The sequence below is a fragment of the Pimephales promelas genome, chromosome 24 (assembly GCF_988280905.1).
Source record: "Pimephales promelas chromosome 24, fPimPro1.hap1.1, whole genome shotgun sequence".
NCBI lineage: Eukaryota > Metazoa > Chordata > Actinopteri > Cypriniformes > Leuciscidae > Pimephales > Pimephales promelas.
The window spans coordinates 13,963,868-13,986,391 of record NC_142792.1 but is presented as its reverse complement, the minus strand read 5'-3'; the positions used below and the strand labels follow the sequence as shown (position 1 = coordinate 13,986,391).

The 22,524-nt window shown below is 36.8% G+C and overlaps 2 protein-coding genes across 2 annotated transcripts; one reads left to right on the top strand and one right to left on the bottom strand.

Annotated features, from left to right (window-relative positions):
- Positions 1 to 69: 69 nt before the first annotated feature.
- Positions 70 to 18,122, bottom strand: plxnc1 (plexin C1). The gene is made up of 31 exons (XM_039668348.2): positions 17,108 to 18,122; positions 16,785 to 16,910; positions 16,523 to 16,657; positions 16,335 to 16,435; positions 16,047 to 16,155; positions 15,791 to 15,950; positions 14,916 to 15,024; positions 14,715 to 14,808; positions 14,481 to 14,519; positions 13,914 to 14,047; positions 13,634 to 13,813; positions 12,581 to 12,689; positions 12,009 to 12,179; positions 11,659 to 11,820; positions 11,436 to 11,538; positions 11,254 to 11,355; positions 10,455 to 10,558; positions 10,332 to 10,373; positions 10,114 to 10,238; positions 8,713 to 8,911; positions 8,458 to 8,604; positions 4,786 to 4,954; positions 4,512 to 4,612; positions 4,101 to 4,176; positions 3,297 to 3,331; positions 2,795 to 2,890; positions 2,417 to 2,580; positions 1,717 to 1,867; positions 1,507 to 1,647; positions 1,334 to 1,408; positions 70 to 1,052 (listed from the first exon to the last, which is right to left on the bottom strand). Exons 1-31 carry the CDS (start codon positions 18,020 to 18,022, stop codon positions 948 to 950), a joined length of 4,479 nt encoding a protein of 1,492 aa, XP_039524282.2. The 5' UTR covers positions 18,023 to 18,122; the 3' UTR covers positions 70 to 947.
- LOC148965188 (plexin-C1-like) lies at positions 18,049 to 22,391 on the top strand. The gene is made up of 3 exons (XM_089126697.1): positions 18,049 to 20,275; positions 20,463 to 20,573; positions 20,681 to 22,391. Exons 1-3 carry the CDS (start codon positions 20,069 to 20,071, stop codon positions 20,843 to 20,845), a joined length of 483 nt encoding a protein of 160 aa, XP_088982823.1. The 5' UTR covers positions 18,049 to 20,068; the 3' UTR covers positions 20,846 to 22,391.
- Positions 22,392 to 22,524: the final 133 nt, after the last annotated feature.

Sequence of the window (22,524 nt, the reverse complement as noted above, 5' to 3'; positions counted from 1 at the left end):
GAATACAAAATATCTTTATTTTAAAAAGAAAGAGAATAAATGACTGAATAAAGTCTCAAACTACGAAAGTAATAATAAATCAATTTATTATTGATTGGAAATGCCATACTCCTATACAGAAATGACCATTTGGCACAGTGACAGGCAAACTAACACACACCAAAATAATTTCAAAATATTTTTATTGTTCTGAATGTTAATTAATCAATACATATTTTATGTCCTGAGCAAAAAACATATGACTATAAAACTTGTACAGAATAACTAGTGTGACCAATAGAGGGCGACAAAACAAAAACAAAAAAGTACAGTGATCTCAATTGTGCATGTAACATCACTTTACAGAAAACACACATTTTATTAGTCGGCTATAGTGCAGAGTCAGACCAGAGCAAAACAGCAAAAACGTTGTTTTGTCTATTTTAAAAAGGAGGAACGTACAATGCTTGACCTATTAAGGCAGATCCTGTAGTAAAAGAATACATGATTTAGGCAACAGAAAAAATACAACTACACCATATCAATCATCAAGATTTGCATTAATTTGCATAAAAAGTCATATGTCTGAGATACATTGTATAAACAGCCCAGTGTTAGTCCAATATAAGCGCGATCACTCGAAAATAAAGGAACAAAGCTGTCACTGGTGTAGTACCCTAAGGTACAAAAGTGAAATGGTACATCTTTGTATGATATATTATAGTACCTTAGTTCCTTTTAGCTTTTGTACCTTAGGGTACAACACCAGTGACAGCTTTGGACCTTAAAAGTCTAGTTCATCAACATATATTACATTCACTTGGTCCCAAAAGTGTCCAATAGACAGAAGTCAATCTGTCTTTCCTAATATATGATACTGTAGATGATGATGGCAGTCTCTATGAGGGAAACGCTTTCAGTTTAATTTCCAGCTTAAAAACAAACATGATGCAGCGTGAATACCAATTTCAGCTCCAACCACTTCGTTTCATGTTGTCAAAAAGCTCCTTAACTTTGTGCATGTCCTCTATCAGCCTAGCGGGGGCGTCTGTCTGCTCCAGCTTCTGAGAAACCTGTAGAGAAAGAAAAAGTTACAATCTGAAACCTTAATAATTCTAGAATTTCCCAACCGTTAAATGATTACTAGTGGAAAGTAAAGTCTCAAGTCTCCTTTCAAAACAGGCTTCTAACATCCTGAACTAAAACAGGATGTGAAAGTGTTGTCATTAAAGTGTCAAAATAGGTTTCCTTTTTAGAATTTCTGTGGCTTCAAAATGCCTGAAAATCCTTCGAAACTGTTCTGTGAAACTGCCACGAATGCACGAAAGAGTAGATCATAACACGGGAATCGTACCTCACTGAAGTAGCGGAGCATGTATTTGTAGAGTTCACGCAGAGCTGCAGATTCATTGAACTCATTTTGATGTTTCTGATGAAGAAGGGAAATTAACATTAGCCATTTATTCATCATCATATTTTCGTCAAGATGTTTCATTAAATCGCTAGGTACTGTAGGAAAAATTGTACCTTTGACTCATCTTGAAGAAATAATTTCAACTCTTGGCTGCTGATAGAAGGCTGGTCTTTCACCATCTTGTAATACGACTTCACTTCCTGTTTGTACTGAGGGATATCTTTGGCATAGAGTAGCTTATTGGTTGGCGAATGCTGTAGGAGAATAAGAGAGTCAATCATTTTTCTGATATTCAGTTTTCCATTTTAGTCTTCAATGGTTACCTTGTCTAGGTGTTGCTCAGTTAGTGAGAAGGAGTCCATGAAAGCCTGAGCGATGACGGACAGACAGCCGTCCAGGTGAGGCGTCTTTACCATGTCACTGAACACAAAGTCAGGGTTCTTCAGGATATTCACCCAGAAACGAAGCGGGAGGCTGATAGGGAGGTCAGAAAATCTTTTTTAGTTGTGCATGAACATTTAAAACTGATCAGTGCAGCTATTGGTGGAGCTACGCAAAAGCATAGATATCCACAATGAAGGCTAGATATCTCGTCCGCGCTGCTGGCGAATAGAGGTGGACGTCCGCACCTGGCGGCCATCTTGTCACAGGCAGCTCGCCCACCCGAAACATTGTGTTTTAATGGTGCATGTACTTTTAAAATAACCATAACTTGCTCAATTTTTTTCCGATTTTCAAACGGTTTGGTTTGTTATAAACATCAGAGATGTAGTTATGACACTGCACACTTATGAATAATAAGTGTATCAATAAATAATCATCCAGAATTATAGCGTTTGTAAGAAACCAAACCGTTTGTAAATCCGTCAAGATTTCACCGAGATAAGAGTATTTGTGTTCATGCTGATCACTCATCTTACATCAGCTTGCCTGTGCCAAGATGGCCGCCGGTGAAACGCCGCCATAAGACGTCTAGCCTTTATTGTGGATATCTATGCGCAAAAGTGTACTTCAATGGAGCACCTGTTTGTTTTCCAGATATGGAGAACATCTGGATCTGAGATTTTTTTTCTCTCTGCTTGTACATCCAGGAAGTCGAAAAAATACTTGACAGCCATTGGTGCCCTGTTGTTGGGCAATCCCCAGATGCTCTTGAAAAGGGTCTCAACAAAAGAATGGACTGCCACCTGGTGGACACATCATTGAATTTTCATATTTTACCAAGACATTCCATAGACAAAATGTTTTGTATACTTTTTATACAAATATCTTCTAAATTTAACACTAGCCCTAAACCTACCAATCCCAGAAAACTTTCTGCATTTTTACATTTTCAAAAAACATAATTTTATATGATTTATAAGCTGTTTATAACCCTCATGGGGAATCGGTTATTCTCACCTTGGTGGAGAGCAGCTTGGTGAGGTACATCTCTTTGAATTTTAATGCTTTTTTCTCGGGATGTTTGCTCAGGTCTGTTTCGACATCTGGATCGACCTAGACCAAACAAAACATTTGGGTTGAAATTGTCAATGCATATAATTCAAGATCTTTTACAAGAATTTATTCTCATGTGTACAGACAGTGTTTGCAGCATAAATGTTTAAGCTGTCACTTTCAACAAAACAAACTGCACTGAGATTCTTATCTTCAGATTCACTTAAAAGCACGGTTTTAAACAGGAAGGTGGCAAAACTGAAAGTGTCACACGCCCACACTCACTTCACTGCAGTGTCATGGCAATGCCAACTAGATATAACTCATGAACCCTTGACAAGGACCCATGCATGAAAACACAACAGTCATTACTTCACATATTGGGTGTGTCAGTGAATGGAGAAGGAATGACACACCAAAACAGACTTTATACAGAAGTCAAAATGGCCCCTAAATGTGTACTCACCATATGGAAGTACTTGATGGAGAAGTTCACGTCATCTGTGCAACAAAACACCATGATGATGAGTAAATGAATAAGCAGTGTCAACCCAACACTTAGGCATCATTGGGTATTACAGACTGATGTTAAATTATTAAATCTCCACTGTGGCCACGGTGGGTTTAGGTGAGAGGGAAACCCACGTCTAACCAAACCTGCATAATGCAGTTGCTGTATGCAACACCCGTAATCGAGTATGAAAATGCATGATACTTATACAGACAATTCAAAATGTTGGACCTTGATTTAAATCTATATTTATATACATAGAAAAAAAACTTTCCTGTGTCCAAAAATGTTTATCAGTGACTAAATGAAAGTTATTATAAAGCACTATCAAAAATAATAGAGGTCACTAAGAGACTACACTGACAGATGTAGGATGTGGTATAAAAACAAACACTGAGACAGTTTAGACACCTATGCCACCACTTCCTTAACACAAGACCATTTTTAATTCGTGTGCCTCGATGTGACAAGATGCACAGATGTAAATGTGGCCTGAGGAGTTTTAGCTGCAGTTCAGATCTCTTATAAAAGGGCAGTTGTCATTATTTGCTTGTCAGTGCTTTCATATCATGAAAGTGGATGGAGACCAGAGGATGTCAAGGTCCAAAAAGTTATATTTTCTATCTAGTGTGTGTGAACCTTCTACCTGTCTGTACCGATTTTAGTCATGTTATTGTTAGTGAACACTTTGCATTGGAACTTTGGACTCCTCGTCTTCTTCGTGACAATAAGTGGCAATACTGAACGGATGTGACTCACCCTTCACACTGTTCTGAGACCTCAATGGGGCATGCACGCTTGTTGTGATCACTTTAATGCATGCTCCATCACCAACCTGGGTGGAAATACATATTTAAAAGCACATCAGAAAATACTACTGTGCTGCTGTAGTCTATGGATGTATAATGGGTTAACAGAACAGTTTAGCTTAATCTGGGTTTATTTGGCCTTGTGATACAAGCTTTGCAAGTGAAAGGTCAATCTCGAATTAAGCCGACAGCCACCCTTGAGAACATAAAAATAACGTGTAAAACACGATAGATCTATTTTTGAACCCTTTAGCGAAGAACTTGTTATTTTCTTGTTTAATCAGTTGTCCGAATGCTTAGAATATAGTCCACTTCTTCTCAAAAATGATGTTTACACCATTTTTGGTTCTCTTGCACTTACCCGATAATGTTTTAGAGTATTCAACATGGTAACGTGCCCTCGAATCTCTGAGGTCTCGTCGACTTCCTGTAGCATGACAAACTTTCCTTCCTTCTCATGTTCTGTGAGCACACAACAAAAAAAACCCAGAGATATCAAATAGGAATTAGTTCTGTGGTTGTGCATAGTGCGAACGACAACTGAAACAACCCATAAGCTTTAAGCCTTTAAGAAAAGTTCCATGAAGTATTTTGATAATCAACACTGAAGAGTAATGAACAAGGAGCCTACTAACCGATCTCTATTTCCCTGAACTGCTGAGTGTAGGGGAAACCAAACTTGCGCTGGAAGGTCTGTAAGATTTTCTCCTTAACCTGCTGCACTGTGTCACAGGTCAGTGCGTTGACCTCTAAGGGTTCACTGACTTCTCCTCCAGTCCCCACAGCAAACACCACCTTCAGTTTCTACACGGGTGAAAACATGAACAAAATGATTTAGCGAAGAAGAACTACCAATTATATATGTTGCACATAAACATTGAAACAGTTCTTCTTTTAATGAGAATGAATAGAGAAGGAAACAATTTAGGGGACAAACATCCAAAGAGCAAAACTATGCTCCCTTGTTTTTTCACAATCTGTTAAAGCAAGCACAAATATTGACAAAAATCAACCTTAAAAAAGTTACTGCTATATTAAGGTCACATGTGCGGCTGCATTAAAGGATTAGTTCACTTTTGAAAAAACTTTTGCTGATAATTTACTCACCCCCATGTCATCCAAGATGTCCATGTCTTTCTTTCCTCAGTCGAAAAGAAATTAAGGTTTTTGATGAAAACATTCCAGGATTTTTCTCCTTATAATGGACTTCAATGGGAACCAGGTCCAACCGAGGTCCAAACGACAGTTAATAACAGTTTCAGATGCAGCTTGAAATGTCTTTAAACGACACCAGACGATGAATAAGGGTCTTATCATGCGAAACGATCGGTTATTTCAAAGATTATTCCAAAAATGTAACTTTTCTAAGGACAAATGCTAGCCTTGTAATATATTGTGAAGCGCGTTTGCAACGTCATGTAATACGTAATTACGTTCAAAAGGTCACGGGCGACGTAGCCAGAAGTACAGAGTCAAAATCGTCCGACATCGTTGTTTTACCTTTAATTCCTTTTTTGTAAACGCCGTTTAAGTTAGTTTTCACGTTCAACCTATGCGTTCAACTTGTAAACACTCTGACTCTGTACTTCTGGCTACGTCGCCCGTGACCTTTTGAACGTAATTACGTATTACGTGACGTTGCAAAAGCGCCTCACAGAATGGAGAAAGGCTAGCATTTGTCCTTAGAAAAGTTACATTTTTGGAATAAGCTTTGAAATAACCGATCGTTTCGCATGATAAGACCCTTATTCATCGTCTGGTGTCGTTTAAAGACATTTGAAGCTGCATCTGAAACTGTTATAACTGTCGTTTGGACCTCGGTTGGACCTGGTTCCCATGGAAGTCCATTATAAGGAGAAAAATCCTGGAATGTTTTCATCAAAAACCTTAATTTCTTTTCGACTGAGGAAAGAAAGACATGGACATCTTGGATGACATGGGGGTGAGTAAATTATCAGCAAAAGTTTTTTCAAAAGTGAACTAATCCTTTAAGGAATTTGTATTGTAACGCAGCACGACGAAGAAGAAGTGAAAATTAAACAGTCTTTTAATAATCAAAAGAGAACTCACAGAACATTTAGTGTCACAACCACCTACTCAAACATTGACAACATGGAACAAAGAACAGAATGATTTGAGGATGTATATGCAAACACAGAGATCTGCATTACTTAACGAATGACCATAAGACAAACCAGACAAGAAAACACGGGCAAACAAGAACTGAACACAAATACAAAACTAACTATACATGTTAAGATTAAAACATCACACTGGAATTAAAAATATATATATATATTCTACTAATAATGTCCTCAGAAGTCAGACAGGTGACTATTCAATAAGCTTCAGTAAAACAAAATCTTATTTATACACATTATCTCTTCTTTTATATACTTGGCATATTTTTATTAGCGTATTAGGTGGGTTTTTTTTAGATCAAAACCTTTAAACTGGCAGACAAATTGCTTATATAAAGAACTATTATGGGCAATGCAGAGAAATAACTTAAATAATTAGACCTAATGTATCTTTTTAAAAAGTCAGTTTAAAGTAAAAATTTTAATTAAAAGAATGCAATATTAACCTAAAATAAATTACTTATGGCAGGAACTTTTTAGTTGCCGTTTAAAGACTTCTTAAAAAAAGACTCTTGTAATTTTAACTGTAATAAAGGGAAGAATACAACTCAAACTATGAGTTAGACCATATTCTGACACAAATATGTCCCTTGGAATGTAAGTTTCTTGCTTGGCAATACAGGTACAGTCCGGTTTTGTGAGAGGAGGGCTTGTATTGTGCAAAACTGATTTGCAGAAGGCAAAATGCAGAAGCACAGTGGTTTCATAAGTCTAACCATTAGTGGCTACTGGTGGTTTCTAGGGGAAGATGTCCTAGTCACATGATTCTGCCAACATACTGTACTGTCATGAATCTTTCCTCTTTTCTTGCTTACTCAAGTGTTTATGAGCTGCGAGACAACAACCATCCCACCACAGTCAATAACCAAATTGTCAAATTGTGATTTGGTCTGTCAGGAACCAAATCCATGCTGTAATAAAAATCCCTATGGCCAGCAATAAACAACTACTACAAAGTGGAACAAGTCCACATGTTGGAAAGCAACACAACAGTCAGAAAATGATGCCCGAAGCACTTGTGCAATGAAGAGAAGTTTCAGGAAGTTACAGAATGTCTTGGTGACGGAAAGTTTATGAGCAAACTTAAAGGAGTAGTTCACTTTTAAAAAAAACTTTCGCTGACAATTTACTCACCCCCATGTCATCCAAGATGTCCATGTCATTCTTTCTTCAGTCGAAAAGAAATTAAGGTTTTTGATGAAAACATTCCAGGATTTTTCTCCATATAATGGACTTCAATGGGAACCAAACGGTTCAAGGTCCAAAAGACAGTTTCAGTGCAAATTGCAAACTGTTCAAAGGGCTTTAAACGATTCCAGACGATGAAGAAGGGTTTTATCAAGCAAAGCGATCGCTCATTTAAAAAATAAATAGCAAAGTTTAAGTTTTATAAGCTCAAATGCTCGCCTTGCTCTGTTCTGTGATGCACATTCCTGATTCTCCTGTTCAAACTCGTAAATCAAAAAATTAACGAATCTTTTTCTGAGTCGTTTGGTTCTTTCAACGAAAATATTGAAAAATATTTGTTCATTTTGATTCACGAGTTCGAACAGGAGAGTCACTTAAACTTTGCTATTTATTTTTTAAATGAGTGATCGTTTCGCTTGATAAGACCCTTATTCATCGTCTGGAATCGTTTAAAGCCCTTTGAACAGTTTGCTCTGAAAGTGTCTTTTGGACCTTGAACCGTTTGGTTCCCATTGAAGTCCATTATATATGGAGAAAAATCCTGGAATGTTTTCATCAAAAACCTTAATTTCTTTTCGACTGAAGAAAGAAAGACATGGACATCTTGGATGACATGGGGGTGAGTAAATTATCAGCAAAAGTTTTTTTACAAGTGAACTACTCCTTTAAGAGGTTTGAAATGTACACAGCTAGTAATAAACTTGACAGACAAAATATCTTAAATAAATAAATTCAGTCTTGATTAGTGAGATTAATGCCAAACCAATGCCAAACTTTTGAACTGGAGTGTATATAACATATCGTTTGGGAAGTGAAATATTTTCTCTTTAATTCATTAAAAGGGGGAACAACTAAAACGTCAATGTGGCTTGTTATGGTATTTTTGAGGTTAGTACTTTTTCCATTACTGTTTAATTTTGTGAACAGTTTCTCGTTTGTATAAAATTAAAAAAGACCGTAAAAGCAGAAAATACTGACCAGGGCCTCAAAGTCCTGCGCTTGGCAGAGAAGCCAGTCCTCGCTAAGGGTGTATAGAGCTTTCTCTGTCACTGAGTCCACCGGCCCTTTAGAGATCTGTTGAGTCAGCGCTGATACCAACAAAAAGAGAGGCTGTCCTACTGATTCCTACGGGCGAAACACACACATTTTGTGCATAAACATGTGAGTACACATGAGTAGTGAAAGATAACATGCACTTTGTAAATCCACGATAAAGTGGATGTATGGACGGACCCTGAGGAAGCCATACAGACAGATGGACATCCAGTTGGTAAGAAGCTTCTCCACTATGGACTCTGTGCGGCGCAGGAGAAGTTTTGGATTCGCATTACTGGACTGGTCCATCAGACTCTGCAGAAGGTCCTCCATTACCTCTGTGAGATAAACCAGGTCTCCATGGAGGGCCAGAGTCAACAGAGACGCCACTGTACATCTGAGAGAGAGGAACAGAAAGAGAGATAAAAAGAGAGGAACAAAAACACGGTATAAAGAACAGACAAAACGAGTAGATAAAGGGGACTGAGTGAAAGAGATCGGTTGATTAAAAAGCAATCCTTGATCTGATTTCAATACTGAATATTTTAAATGCCCATTTACTGAATGTTTATTTTATTCTAATGCAATTATTTGTAATAATTATTACTGATTTGTTTGTTAAACTTTATATTAATATTATAAAGTGCTATATATTATGCAAAACAATCAAGCCAATGTGTATTGCAATTCTTTGCTTTAATATCCTTTTATAAATATTCAGATTGATGCATTTAGGCAAAACCTTGTCTTAAGGTATTTGAGGTTTCAGTTGCAATCTGTGTGTTTCAAAAGAGCAACCATATATTTGTGTTGTGTCTATATTTTCTTCATTTTGCTTTATTATCATTATGTCTATTTAATAATTTATATTATTTATCATTTGACCATACCATTTAATCATTTATGTCATTCTTTTTGTATATTTTATATTAGGATTTTCCTCACTCTTGTGATGCTTACTATTGTAGTTTAATCTTATGATTGTTAGGCTTTCGTGGAATATTTGTCTTTGTGAATAAAAGATAAGATGGAATGTCTTCATTTCAAGGCTTTATGAGATATTGTTGTGAAGCAATTTGATCTAAGAACATTTGCTGAATTTGTGCTGATGCAAATCTAACATTACATTGTTTCTGTCACAGTGGTGTTTGGTTTAGTTTGTTTTCATTTGGACTTGTCCGCCTGTCATGACATGTCACGTGTCATCTTCACTGTCGCTATCAGTTCAGCTGTATCATCTGTGTTTGTCAATCATTGTCATCTGTGTTTGCATTTGAGTTGCGTTTGCTCAGTCAGTCTTTGTCCGACCACATTGTGTGTTGCTGCCTGTTCTGCTGTCCTGTATTTTGATTATCGTTAAACCTTCGTATTGAAAAGAAACCTTCATCTTCCTCTGTCCTACTGTAATGGTCATTTTAAAGGACACTTCTGAGTTCCCTCACGGAAGACGAATTGCTTTTTTTATAATGCCACAAAACACACTATCTCTGTTTACACTTCTAAGCAACCGAAGCCAAATCAGGGCCTCAAAATAGCCAAAAGGACCTGTGACCAAGTAAAACCAGTCATATTCAAAGTGTCAAAGCATCTTCAACTCACTTGTCTTTTATGCTGAAGTTTTTCTGTTCCTCTAATGCATGCACAAAACAACTGAGAAACTGCTTATCTCTGATCAGCACCGCAAAAGCCTCACATTTCTCATCAACAGTTGTCAGCGCAGAGTCCTGACCATAAAAAAAATACTGTTAAAACATCTATTTTTACAGTGTGAGTTGTTTATATATAGGCCAACTGCTAAATATACAGCAGCATTTTACCTCTCCAATGTCTCTGATCATGACTGTTGACAGAAGACCAGCCTAATAAGAAAATATATATTAAACAAACAAACACATTTGGTAAATCTACAAGAGTAAATATGCATCAAAAAATAAATAAACCTCAGGAAAGAAGATTTTTGAGGCAAAGTGCTTGTAATCCAGGAAAGGTATGGCTCCAACATTATCAATCAAGTCGGATTTTTCTGTTTGCAAGTCAACAAAGCCTGTCAAAAACAAAACAAAACAATGTATGATGTAATCCCACGCAATTCGACGTCAAACGGTAAGTAACATTGATTTACTTACCGGACTCTCCCGTTCAAACTCAAACATCAAAATGAACGAATCTTTTTCCGATTCAATTTGTTCATTTCGTTCGTTGAATGAACCAAATGACTCGAAAAAAGATTCGTTCATTTTGATTAACGAGTTCGAGCAGGAGAGTTATGAACGCTCATCACAGAACAGAGCAAGGCAAGCATTTGAGCTTAAAACTTAAACTTTGTTTTTTTTATTTTTAAAATGAGCAATCGTTTCGATTGATAAGACCCTTATTCATCGTCTGGAATCATTTAAAGCATTAACAGTTTACAGTTGACAGTGAAACTGTCTTTTGAACCTTGAACCGTTTGGTGCCCAGTAAAGTCCATTATATTGAGAAAAATCGTGGAATATTTTCATTAAAAACCTTAATTTCTTTTCGACTGAAGAAAGAATGACATGGATATCTTGGATGACATGGGGGTGAGTAAATTATACAAAATGTTTTTTTTTTTAAAGTGAACAACTCCTTTAATACTGTATTTAGGATTTAGTTGTTTGTTCAAATCATCAACTTTCAGTATAAGCAATAGAAACAGTGACACTTGCCTTTACAAACACCACACTACAAAGACCAGCATTTCAAAAAATGACCGACCTTGTCGTATATCACTTCTGATGTTGCTTTCCAGCATTTCCAGTTGTTTGTTCATTTTCTCATTCATTTGTCTCTGGCTCTTACGGTGAACAATGACTCCAACTAGACAGATGTGCAAAACCACATATCAATCCCTGCAGGACTTACGTTAAAATATGTGACGTAAATCTGAAATCACTTACCAACAGCAATTAGAATTATGAGCAGAATCAATGCGCCAAGGATGTATAAGTACTTCATAAGACTTTGAGGCTCAAGGGTTTTAGTATAATGGCCAAAGTTTATCTGAAAATTATAGTAAAATAAAGGAGATTTTAGTATTATAAATATTCAAGGTTTAATAATTAATTAACAAGAACTGTTGCATAAAGACACGTTTATTTAATATTTATTATTTAGACTCACAATGAGTGAGTCCACTGATGTGATGGGTCCTGATCCTCCTTTAATCTTACAGATGACGGCATTGGACTCAATCTTCTCCAAAACACACTGATACGGCTGATCTCCCTGTAGACCCGTCACATTCACCTCACTCATACTCAAGTTCAGTACATCTGGCTCTTTCTGAGAAACAGAGATGTGTATGGTGTCGAGGTTGTGAGATTCAAATGCTAATGTGCAAAAACACTGACTGCTCATAATAATATATTTTCTGGGAGTTTTTGAGACCAGGGCCTGGAAAAAATAGGCATGCATGCCAAATCATGCAGACTGTGACAGTGATCTTAAACTCACTGTAATACTAAACTCACCTGAATGTTCACCTGTAGATCATTGGCCACCTGTAAGGTGGTGAATCCAGTGAATTCTGGATCACACTCGTAGGACAAATTCTTACAGTTCACAGTGGAGTTCCCAACTTTCAGTAATAAGCTTAACATAAATCTATCGCCATCATAAGGGGGTGAATGAAACCACACATCCTGCGAAAAGAGAGACAATGGAGATTTGACTTCATTATTATATGAACTATATATATAGTTCAAGACTTTATACACACACACACACACACACACACACACACACACACACACACACACACACACACACACACACTTTTTGTATACATGTTTGTGAGTGAGGGATGAATGGCCTATAAACGTAACCCCTTTAAAATAATCAATTACATTTAGTCATTGTTACTGAAGTCACGTAGTGCTTTTAACAATTATATAAGCAGATGAATAAAAAAAAAATAAAACTTATGCAGTACATGAAATTAATCTGGGCCGTTTGAAGACTCACTGAAGTTATAAACTGCTGACCTCTTTGTGTCAGATAAAGTGGTGTGAGTTATTGCAGGAGTAATAAACACACGTCTTACCCCTGAGCTTTTGTTGTATTGTGTTTGAAGCACGTCATTAGTGGAACGGAAAAGAGCTGATTCCACAGTGTCCATACTGCTCCCCTGAACATCAATCTTCCTTCCACCACTGAATGAACAATATTAAAATATATATTAAAGTATTTATTATAGAGATATTAACCATTTCAGCCAGTAATACAGAATATTAAGAACAGCCTAGCTGTCATCACGCAGGTTTCTCTCTCTGAACCTCTAAACATTTAAACAAGACTAGTCACATGTAAGGTCACATTTTCACATGTCCTCAGAATGTGCCTGTGAAGTTTCCGCTCAAAATACCACCCAGATTTTTATTATAGCTTGTCAAAGTTGCCCCTTTTTGGGTGTGAGGGAAAACGCTGTTTTCATGTCCATTCATGGCCAATCCTTTACAAGAGCTTCGGATACTGGAACAACATAACAGCCGATTATTTCTCAGGCAAATTGTCAATAATACCCAGTAGCGGAGTGCAGCCTTACATGATTTGAACCAGAGTCAGACACAGGAGAGACTCAGGAATAGGCTTCGACTCTTATACTGACGTTTCTGAATGATTAGTGGATATATTTATGTAGTTACTGTGGAGTTTTGACTGTACCGTTTTATTAATCTAATAACTGTTGAATAGGTGCTTGAGGTGTGTGATTAGGATGATTAGGATGCACACAGAGCCAGAAAATATATGCTGCTTGGATATGCGCAGGTATCGTTTAGTTTACAGTTATAATGTCCGACTGCTGCTTCTCACTCAGGGTGGGATCTAGTGCAGATCGTCACTAGTCATGGACGGATTTTCCCAGAGGAGTAGGGAGACATTTAAAACAGCTTGTTCTAACGATTGATAATGATGGATGGGGATATATTGGGTTGATTTTTACCTTTATAGGTTGATTGTTTTCACACACTGTGGACACATATCTTATTTTGCATAATAGGCCCCCTTTAATGACATTCTTGCATATTTCATGAAATTTATAATGTGCCGATGTCATCTCAAGGCACTGATCTGCCAGTGGTCTGAAAGCTCTTACCTCCTCCAGGAGACTGTGGGCTGTATTCCTGTGCAGCTGGGCTGAGAACTGTAAGTGATGATACTGTTACCATGACAACGATCGTCAGGAGTAACAACACACACTTTCACTGTTCCTTTAGTTCCACTGGGAGGAATGTGGAACCTTAAAGTGTCACTGGAGCGATCGAACACTGGAGATCTGAGGGGAAATATTCATATAACATGCACAGATATAGAGTATTTATCTCAATCTACACACATTCATAAATACAACTAAACACAAACACACAGAATCTCACTCTTTAGGAATACATTCCAGATCCCCTTGAATATGGATTTTAGTGACAGATTCCAGGTTCCTTCCTTTTAATAATACGTTGTTTCTGCCATGGAAAGAAACCTTGTTGGGCTCTATAGAGAGAATCTCTGGCTCCTACAGGACACAAAAGTTGCACTCAGTAAAGAAAGGCCAAACAGAAAAAAAAAAAATAGATATCCACTTAATATAATAAAGCATTCTTTAATAAACAACAGAAATAAAAGTTTTTTTTACATACATTTTATAAATTATAATAATAATAATGAAAGATGATAATAATAATAATGTACAGTAATTAAATATAAGTAAATATCAATAATGTTATACATAGTTTAAAAAGCATAATGATTGTGACAAATAATTTACTGCTGATGTGATACAGAAGAAAGCAACTTTTGTTTTAAAATAAATTTAAAAGCAACTAGTCCTCAAAAATCCAAAGAGTCTTGTAAAGTTGTATAGGAACAACTTGAAATAGGAACAAACTGAAAAAAACGACATCCCTATTCTGTGAAGTTGGGTTCATATTAATCAGTATGCCACTTACTCTGTAGATAATCTCAGAGAGTAGATGTTTACACGCATCCTAAAAAGTAGAAAGAGAGAGAGAGCTGAGCGGTTCATTCACTTCCTAAATTTTCTTCAGTCAACACAATGATATTTAAGCTATTAACAATGAATTAATAACATCTTGAATCTTTATAAATGTTACATATACTTATTTCACAATACGTATATACATATAATGAATCACTGGATTGTAGAATACCGTATGTCTCACCTGTATGAGTAACTGCGGGCCAGTTCCATGTGTCCAATCACAACGCGAAGAAGAAGAGGACCACTGACACCCAGATGAGACACACTGCACACACCTGCATTCATGCACATATGATTCATATGTTTTAAAGTATTAAAATGTAACACTTTATATTATATATTAATAAAGTATATCATTTCTGCATTATGCAATTTGTCTCACTGTGTATAAGAAGCATTTGTGTTATCTGTGATACTGGAGCAGTTCCTCAGTGTCAGTGTCTCTGTGATCTTCTGATCCTTAATGGCTACAGTAGCAGAGACTTCTGAAACTGAATAGATTATCAAAAATGTTTATGGTTATAAATATATTCTGACCAAAAAATTATGCTGTATAATTGAGCATATACAACTTTATTAAAGGGGTGGTATAATGCCCCTTTTTACAATATGTAAAAAAAAGTCTCTGTTGTCCCCGGAGTGTTTATGTGAAGTTTTAACTCAAAATACCCAACAGATAATTGTTTTCAGCATTTTTTTTTAAAGTCCCTTTAAATGCAAATGAGCTGTTGTTCCCAGCACAAAAGGCAGAGCTTGCTACAGTAATTATCTTCAAGTCTTTGATTAGCATATTCTGTCTTGATAATTTATAAAATCGCTTGTGTGGGAACTGTTGTAAAATGCCTACAGAGTGACATGCTATTGCATTTGTGTCATGTTCTGTATTGCATGTGAAAAGACAAATGTGGCAGCTTGAGCAGACTCACAAATGTGCTCAAACTACAACAACTCTTCCTCTTCTCAACATGGACAGTGTTCCTAGTGGCGGGTTGTACATTTACAGTATATACACCGATATGTAGATTTTACGGTTGGTGATGTCACTAACCCGGGAGGAATGTTGTGTAGTCCATACCAGCCATTTGTTGTAGTTCTTAAAAAACTTTTTATTTAAAAGCAAATATCTTCCTTTAATATAAAACTTTGAGCGTTGTAACTTTGCAGATGTTGTTTATGCTCAACCAGCAACATTACTGTACATGCACACTAACTGAAGATAGAAATCATTATCAACCACCCCTTCAATAGAAAACTAACCTCCAGTATAAAGTATATGGTCTGAAAAACTACAGGAGCAGTTTGGGAAAACTGCAGTCAGATCAGACCCGTCACACAGATTCACACTTCCTGTGGTGAAGGAACATGAGAAGGTGGGATTTCTTGTGCTCTCCAGACTCAAGACAAGATGTAGAGTAATCTGTGTAGGAGAGAGCAATGTTTGGTAGTCATATAAATTATTTATTAAATATATTCCCTAAATTATGATCAATACTTTAAGATTAAGACCCCATACCTTTCTAGAAGAATTCTCTGTCATTTGAAAAGAAAGCAGCTGTGTCTTAAGAGAGTTTTTTGGGATGGACACCCATGAAGTATTTGAGCATTCATCTTTAGTAGAACATCTAGATAAAAACATCATCAATATATCATGTACGGATCTGTTTGCGCACTGCTCACCATGTCCATATAGATGATCAGAATTTAAAAGACTGAACCATACAATGAACCATTAGGCATATTAACTGATGATAAGCAGATAATGTGATGTGTGAAAAGTCACACGTGATAAAGGCAGGCTGACCTCTGTGTGTTTAAACACCAGCCACAAAGAGGATCCAGAGCAGCTCTGCAGTCTTTCAGAGAGGTGTGTTTAGCACACTGAACCACAGACACTCTTCTGAGCTGTATCAAAACATCAGCAGAAAGAGACAAGTGTGATGATTCAATGTAACACAGTTGAGTAGAGATATACTCATATACACCTCTCACCTCTTTCCTCAGAGCAACATAGATATGTTTGAAATCTACTGGATCAAAGTGCATTCTGGGAAGCACCGCTCGTTCATCTTCAGATTTGTACAGCAATATTGGACAGCCTGGTGTGAATTTCTCATCCAAAACCAGCTGGAAACACAAACAGAAATACAAATCATAAATTGGGATTGTTTAGTAGTTCAAATGAAGAGGTAAACAACTGATTGAAGCAAGGGGAGGAATTTAGAAATAAAAAGTTATTGAGAGGTTGAGGGACCTTTATCAGTTGTCCATCACTGGTTCCTATGAACAACACAATCCAGGATTCACTTCTAACTGCTGCCACTGATGACATTGAGCTGTACTTGAACACCACAGAGAGCGGCTGAAGGTTACTACCACTCTGCAACACAAAGAACCAAAATATTATTATGACTTTAGTCAATAGTGAAATTAAGTTTTATCATGCAACATATTCTACATTATATTAGCTACAGTTAGGCCTACATAACTCAAATCGATAAAAATTCTAAACATAAAAAATAAAAATTTAAAAAAACATGTAGCCTATATTGAGCACATGAATGCTGATTTTCCAACCTCAGAATCACATTTTTCACCAGTAGTGCAGAAACCCTTCACTCGGCCTCGAACTGAACTGATGTCGTACAGAGCCAGCGCGGTGTTCTCCGGATCCTGCTGATCCTGCGCACTGAACACACCTGCCCAAATAACACTGTTCCCTGAGGGAATAACGGTGGAGGCGACGAGAGCTGGACGAGCTTTATCATCGCAGCACTGTATCGTTGCAGCCTGTAGGGATCTGAAGATCTCTGTCTTTTTTCTTTTACTGCTGTCCATCCACAGGAAGTGCACTTTCCTCTCCGAGCCAGTCTTTGAGTTGAGAAATAAGTACAACGATGAAACTCTTTGGAATCCGTCAACAAACTCCACATCTTCAGCGGTGCTCTGGATGAAGGGGGTTGATCCTTCTCCTATGTTGTTTAAAATCCCACCAATTTGAGACTGTAAAGTGTTCCACAATTGAACAACAGGAGACGAATTAGGGTTAGGGTCAGGGTTATTTGTTTGTTTGTCCTTTTTCCCAACCAAAAGGAACCTACCGGTACTTGGACCTGCTATGAACGCAACCGATTTCTCACCCTGTTTCGGTCCTATCAATATACTTTCAGCGTAAATACTTTTTGTAATGTCATTTATATCAAGAACTTCGCAATATCCATTACTAAAGGTCCCACATGTTATCAGGGTGTTGTTGTCCTCAAAAGGCACTAGAATATTGACTCTATTCTGATGAGTGGCATTAGTGATGTCCTTCCTCTTCTCCTCAGATAGATCCAGTCTCATCTGATGTAGTCGATGGTCAGTAAGAACGAACAACTTACTTTTACCAACTGCAAAGTCCTTGATGTCTCCATCAAAGTTCACCACATCACCGCAAATGCAATGTTTTAAAAGTGGGACCACAAATATTCCAAGTAAGTATCCTCTCATCTTGCATATCTGAGAGCTCAGCTGAAGTTTCGAGATCTTGTCACAGAGATCAACTGCGCTCAGATGCGACCACGGCTGATGGATGGAAGTGAAAGCAGCGGCTCTGAAGATGCCTGATGACTTCCGCGCAACACCAACAAATCTGTAGCCCTGATTGCGACATTTAGATGTTTTGCAAGTTATGCCATTTCGTGGTTAAACACTTTTCGTGATTCTACACAATATACGGGACCGGAACATGAACTCTCTCTTGAATTCATTTTATTGATGGGAAACTTTACATTTATTATTTTAATTTTCAAGTTCTGCAATATTTTGGTTACTGCTGCACCCTTGTGGTGTAAAACAGCTTCACACTTAGAATAGAATACAATGAAATGAATAGAACATAATTAATCTACCTACCTATATAATAATTACCACTTAAATTGTGAGATCCATATTCTGAAACATCCATATTGTCACTACTTGTTACATTTCCTTGAACTGCATTTATAACTCATTTTATTATACTCTTTAGTGAACTAGTATCATCATTTACTTATATACAGTACTGTAGACTCTACAAATAGTATTTGTTAATGTGTAGCTGATATTGCTGTAGACGTTAGCACTTCATAATTTACAAATAGTCACTTGTTGTCTCCATCTGGCTAAAGAGCCACTGAAAAAACTACACATATGCCCATTGCCCACTAATTGATGACAACTGTAATTTATTTATAAAAATATTTATATGGCAGTCAGACATAGCCTATAAAAATATATATTTTTAATAAAACATTTCTGGCAATATTTGTCACAATCTTGTATAGTCCAAAGTATAGACTGACCAGTACAGAAAATATTCTATACTTCTAATGCAAATGCTTCAGCACAGGGCTTCCTCTTTCCAATCTCAATCGAGCAAACCCGAAAGGCAAAGTGATATCTTTCTTTTGTGGTTTGTCTCACAAAACATACATTGTTTCAAGTCTCGTACCCCAAATGTTTCAGAATGTTGTTAATCTTTACAGAATGACTGCACATGTCCTTCTGCAAGATGTTCAGCTAAGATAACATTGGTTTATCACTTATTCTGAGACATTCGAGCATTTGTGGTCTGTCTATTGGACACTAATAGACTCTTGACCTCATTTAAACAGCTTACTGAAGTCAATATACATTTGAGGCATTAAGATTAATAAAATCATTAAACATACATTTCAAATGATAATAATGGTAAACACATCAAATGATCATACTAATGAGAAACACAACATGATAATAATGATTTCTTAAAATGTGATGATTGCATTTGATTGAATTATATTTTAAGATCTAAACGATTAAATGATAAAACATAAGAATATGAGAGGCGGTATTAAGAGACATGCCATCTGACGCACAGAAGCCAATGGCACAAACGTCTTCATTGGCATTTGCCCAGTGATAGTGGCATGGGTCACCGACATTGGCATATGCCAGTGGTCGATAGTGGCATTGACATGTCGCGGAACATGTCACCGATTAATCGAGCATCTAACGCTGGACAGTGTTACTCACTTATACTGACACCTACTGACATGTGTCCGTGCAGAACACGTAAAAAGATCAGTATAGGTGCTCGATTAATCTGTCAGTCACTACTGGAGGTGTCACAACACATCGTTCCGCGACTCGGTGTCAGTCATGTCAGTGTCATGATGCAGAGGGACATGACCCTTTGGCTTCTGCGTCAGATGCCATGTCAATACTATGCCATGTTAATACTGTCCAACTGCTCGTTCAGATATTTAAGATAACACTTAAGATTAAGTCTGCTGCATATGATTTTAATTGAGAGTATAGCCAACATACTTGTTTCTTTTACTCTTATTTTATGTAGAATTATGAAAAGTGTCTCAACATGAAATGGTAGGTCAGGAATCTTGTCATCAGGCATCTTCAGATTCGCTACTCACTTCCATCCTTCACATCCGTCGCATCTGAGCGCAGTTGATCTCTGTGACAAGATCTCGAAACTTCAGCTGATCTCTCAGATGTGCAAGATGCCTACAGGCTGCAATGATAGAGTGCTGCGATGATAAAGCTCGTCCAGCTCTCGTCGCCCTTATCGTTATTCCCTCAGGGAACAGTGTTATTTGGGCAGGTGTGTTCAGTGCGCAGGATCAGCAGGATCCGGAGAACACCGCGCTGGCTCTGTACGACATCAGTTCAGTTCGAGGCCGAGTGAAGGGTTTCTGCTTTGCTGGTGAAAAATGTGATTCTGAGGTTGGAAAATCAGCATTTATGTGCTCAATCTTTTTTATTTTTTTTATTTTACAAATGTTTAGACGTTTTATCGATTTGAGTTAGGCCCATGTATAATAACTGCTTGAATGTAGAATATGTTGCATGATAAAACTTAATTTCACTATTGACTAAAGTCATAATAATATTTTGGTTCTTTGTGTTGCAGAGTGGTATTAACCTTCAGCCGCTCTCTGTGGTGTTCAAGTACAGCTCAATGTCATCAGTGGCAGCAGTTAGAAGTGAATCCAAACATATCTATGTTGCTCTGAGGAAAGAGGTGTAGAAATGTGCAATTAACAAACAAACCATTGACAATATATCTCTACTCAGCTGTATTACATTGAATCATCACACTTGTCTCTTTCTGCTGATGTTTTGATGTAGCTCAGAAGAGTGTCTGTGGTTCAGTGTGCTAAACACACCTCTCTGAAAGACTGCAGAGCTGCTCTGGATCCTCTTTGTGGCTGGTGTTTGAACACACAGAGGTCAGCCTGGCTTTATTTATATGTGACTTTTCTCACATCACATTATCTGCTTATCATCAGTTAATATGCCTAATGGTTCATTGTAGAACAATCTTTTAAATTCTGATCATCTATATGGACATGGTGAGCAGTGCGCAAACAGATCTGTACATGATATATTGATGATGTTTTTATCTAGATGTTCTACTCAAGATGAATGACTTTATACGCAAGCAAGAGGCGCTATAAACTTACAATCAATTCAAAGTTCCTGTTTTTTTATTTTGTACTCAAGTAGTTATTTTGTAGGAGAATGCTTTCATTGAATATTTTTCATCGAACACCTACAAAATTCTTCTGTTATTTTTTTGTTAACTTTTGAATTAAATTGTTGAAAAGAACTTATTGTTGTGGTGCTCTGGCAGGGACCTGACTTGCTCTTTAAAAGAGCGTAAACTTTGTTACGTTCTGACCCCTTGACATTCATATGACATAACGCACAGAACTCACAGAAACGTTATTTTAGTTCTGCAAGTCACCAGCACACAGTGTGGTTACTCGATATAATATACTTAGTCTTTAAGAACACTAAATGGTCTTCAACACAGACCTGAATTGTTCTATATATCGTCTTCACATGTACTGTGTTGTATAATAAAGATTCCATATTTTCCATATCTGCATAAAGTTGTAATATTTCATATAGTGCCATTATATTTCATACATTTTCATTCAATGACATAATGTTTACAAAATTGTGCAAATATAAGCCTAGTTCAGCTCAGTGTTTTTTTTGTTATTTTTATCATCGTCATCATTATTATGCCAGAACTGTGTTGAACAGTGTTGCATGAACTGATGAGTTAAATAATGATTTTCAATGTAAAGAATTTCTGCATATAGGCTACAAATATAGGCCTATGCTTGTTCTATCGTCTACGAAGTGTGTGATATTTGTGTCCAGTAAAATATTTGTTTTATATTTATTTTAGGAGTCCTTATAGAAGTCAGGACACTATTACGCATTTTATTATTAACCAAGTTGTTGTACAAACTATGTGAAAAAAATATAAGTGTAAAATATCCTCTTGACGTCATCAAATAATTTCTAAAATGTTTAGGCCTATTCTACTTTTAATTTTATGCTTTTTTGTGCTTTTTAATTGTATAGACCATTTTGCAAGATGTAAACAACACTGGCCCAGAAGCACTTCCTGTTTCAGTTTTTTAACACTACATAAAAGCTGGGATAAAATACAACCAACAGAACATATAAAACTGAATCAAAAAGTTAAACAAATATCTTTAAGATTTTTTTCTTTACATGTGAAATAAAGAAAACAGTTACAAACTGAAACAGGAAGTGTTTCTGGACCAGTGTTGTTTACATCTTGCAAAATGGTCAATTGTAATTGTATATAATTTTTTTATGTTTCACTAAAGTAACTTTTTGAACAGATAAATGTTTCAGAAAGTAGGGTACAATTTCTCTGCATTTAGGACACCCCACCCTCCTCTCACAGCACTGCTTTCACATCCACTCACTTCCCTCGTGGCGCATCTGAGAGCAGGTGATCACTGTGATAAGATCCAATGATAGAAGGCCTGTCCAACGGTCTCTTACAAAAGTATGCCTGTCCAACTGCTCCTTCGGATATTTATAATAAGTTATGAGTTATTTATAATAAAATGAGTTATTTAAGAATATAATAAATATAAAGTCTGTTGTGAATAAAATGATTGAGAGAGAGTAGCATATTTGTT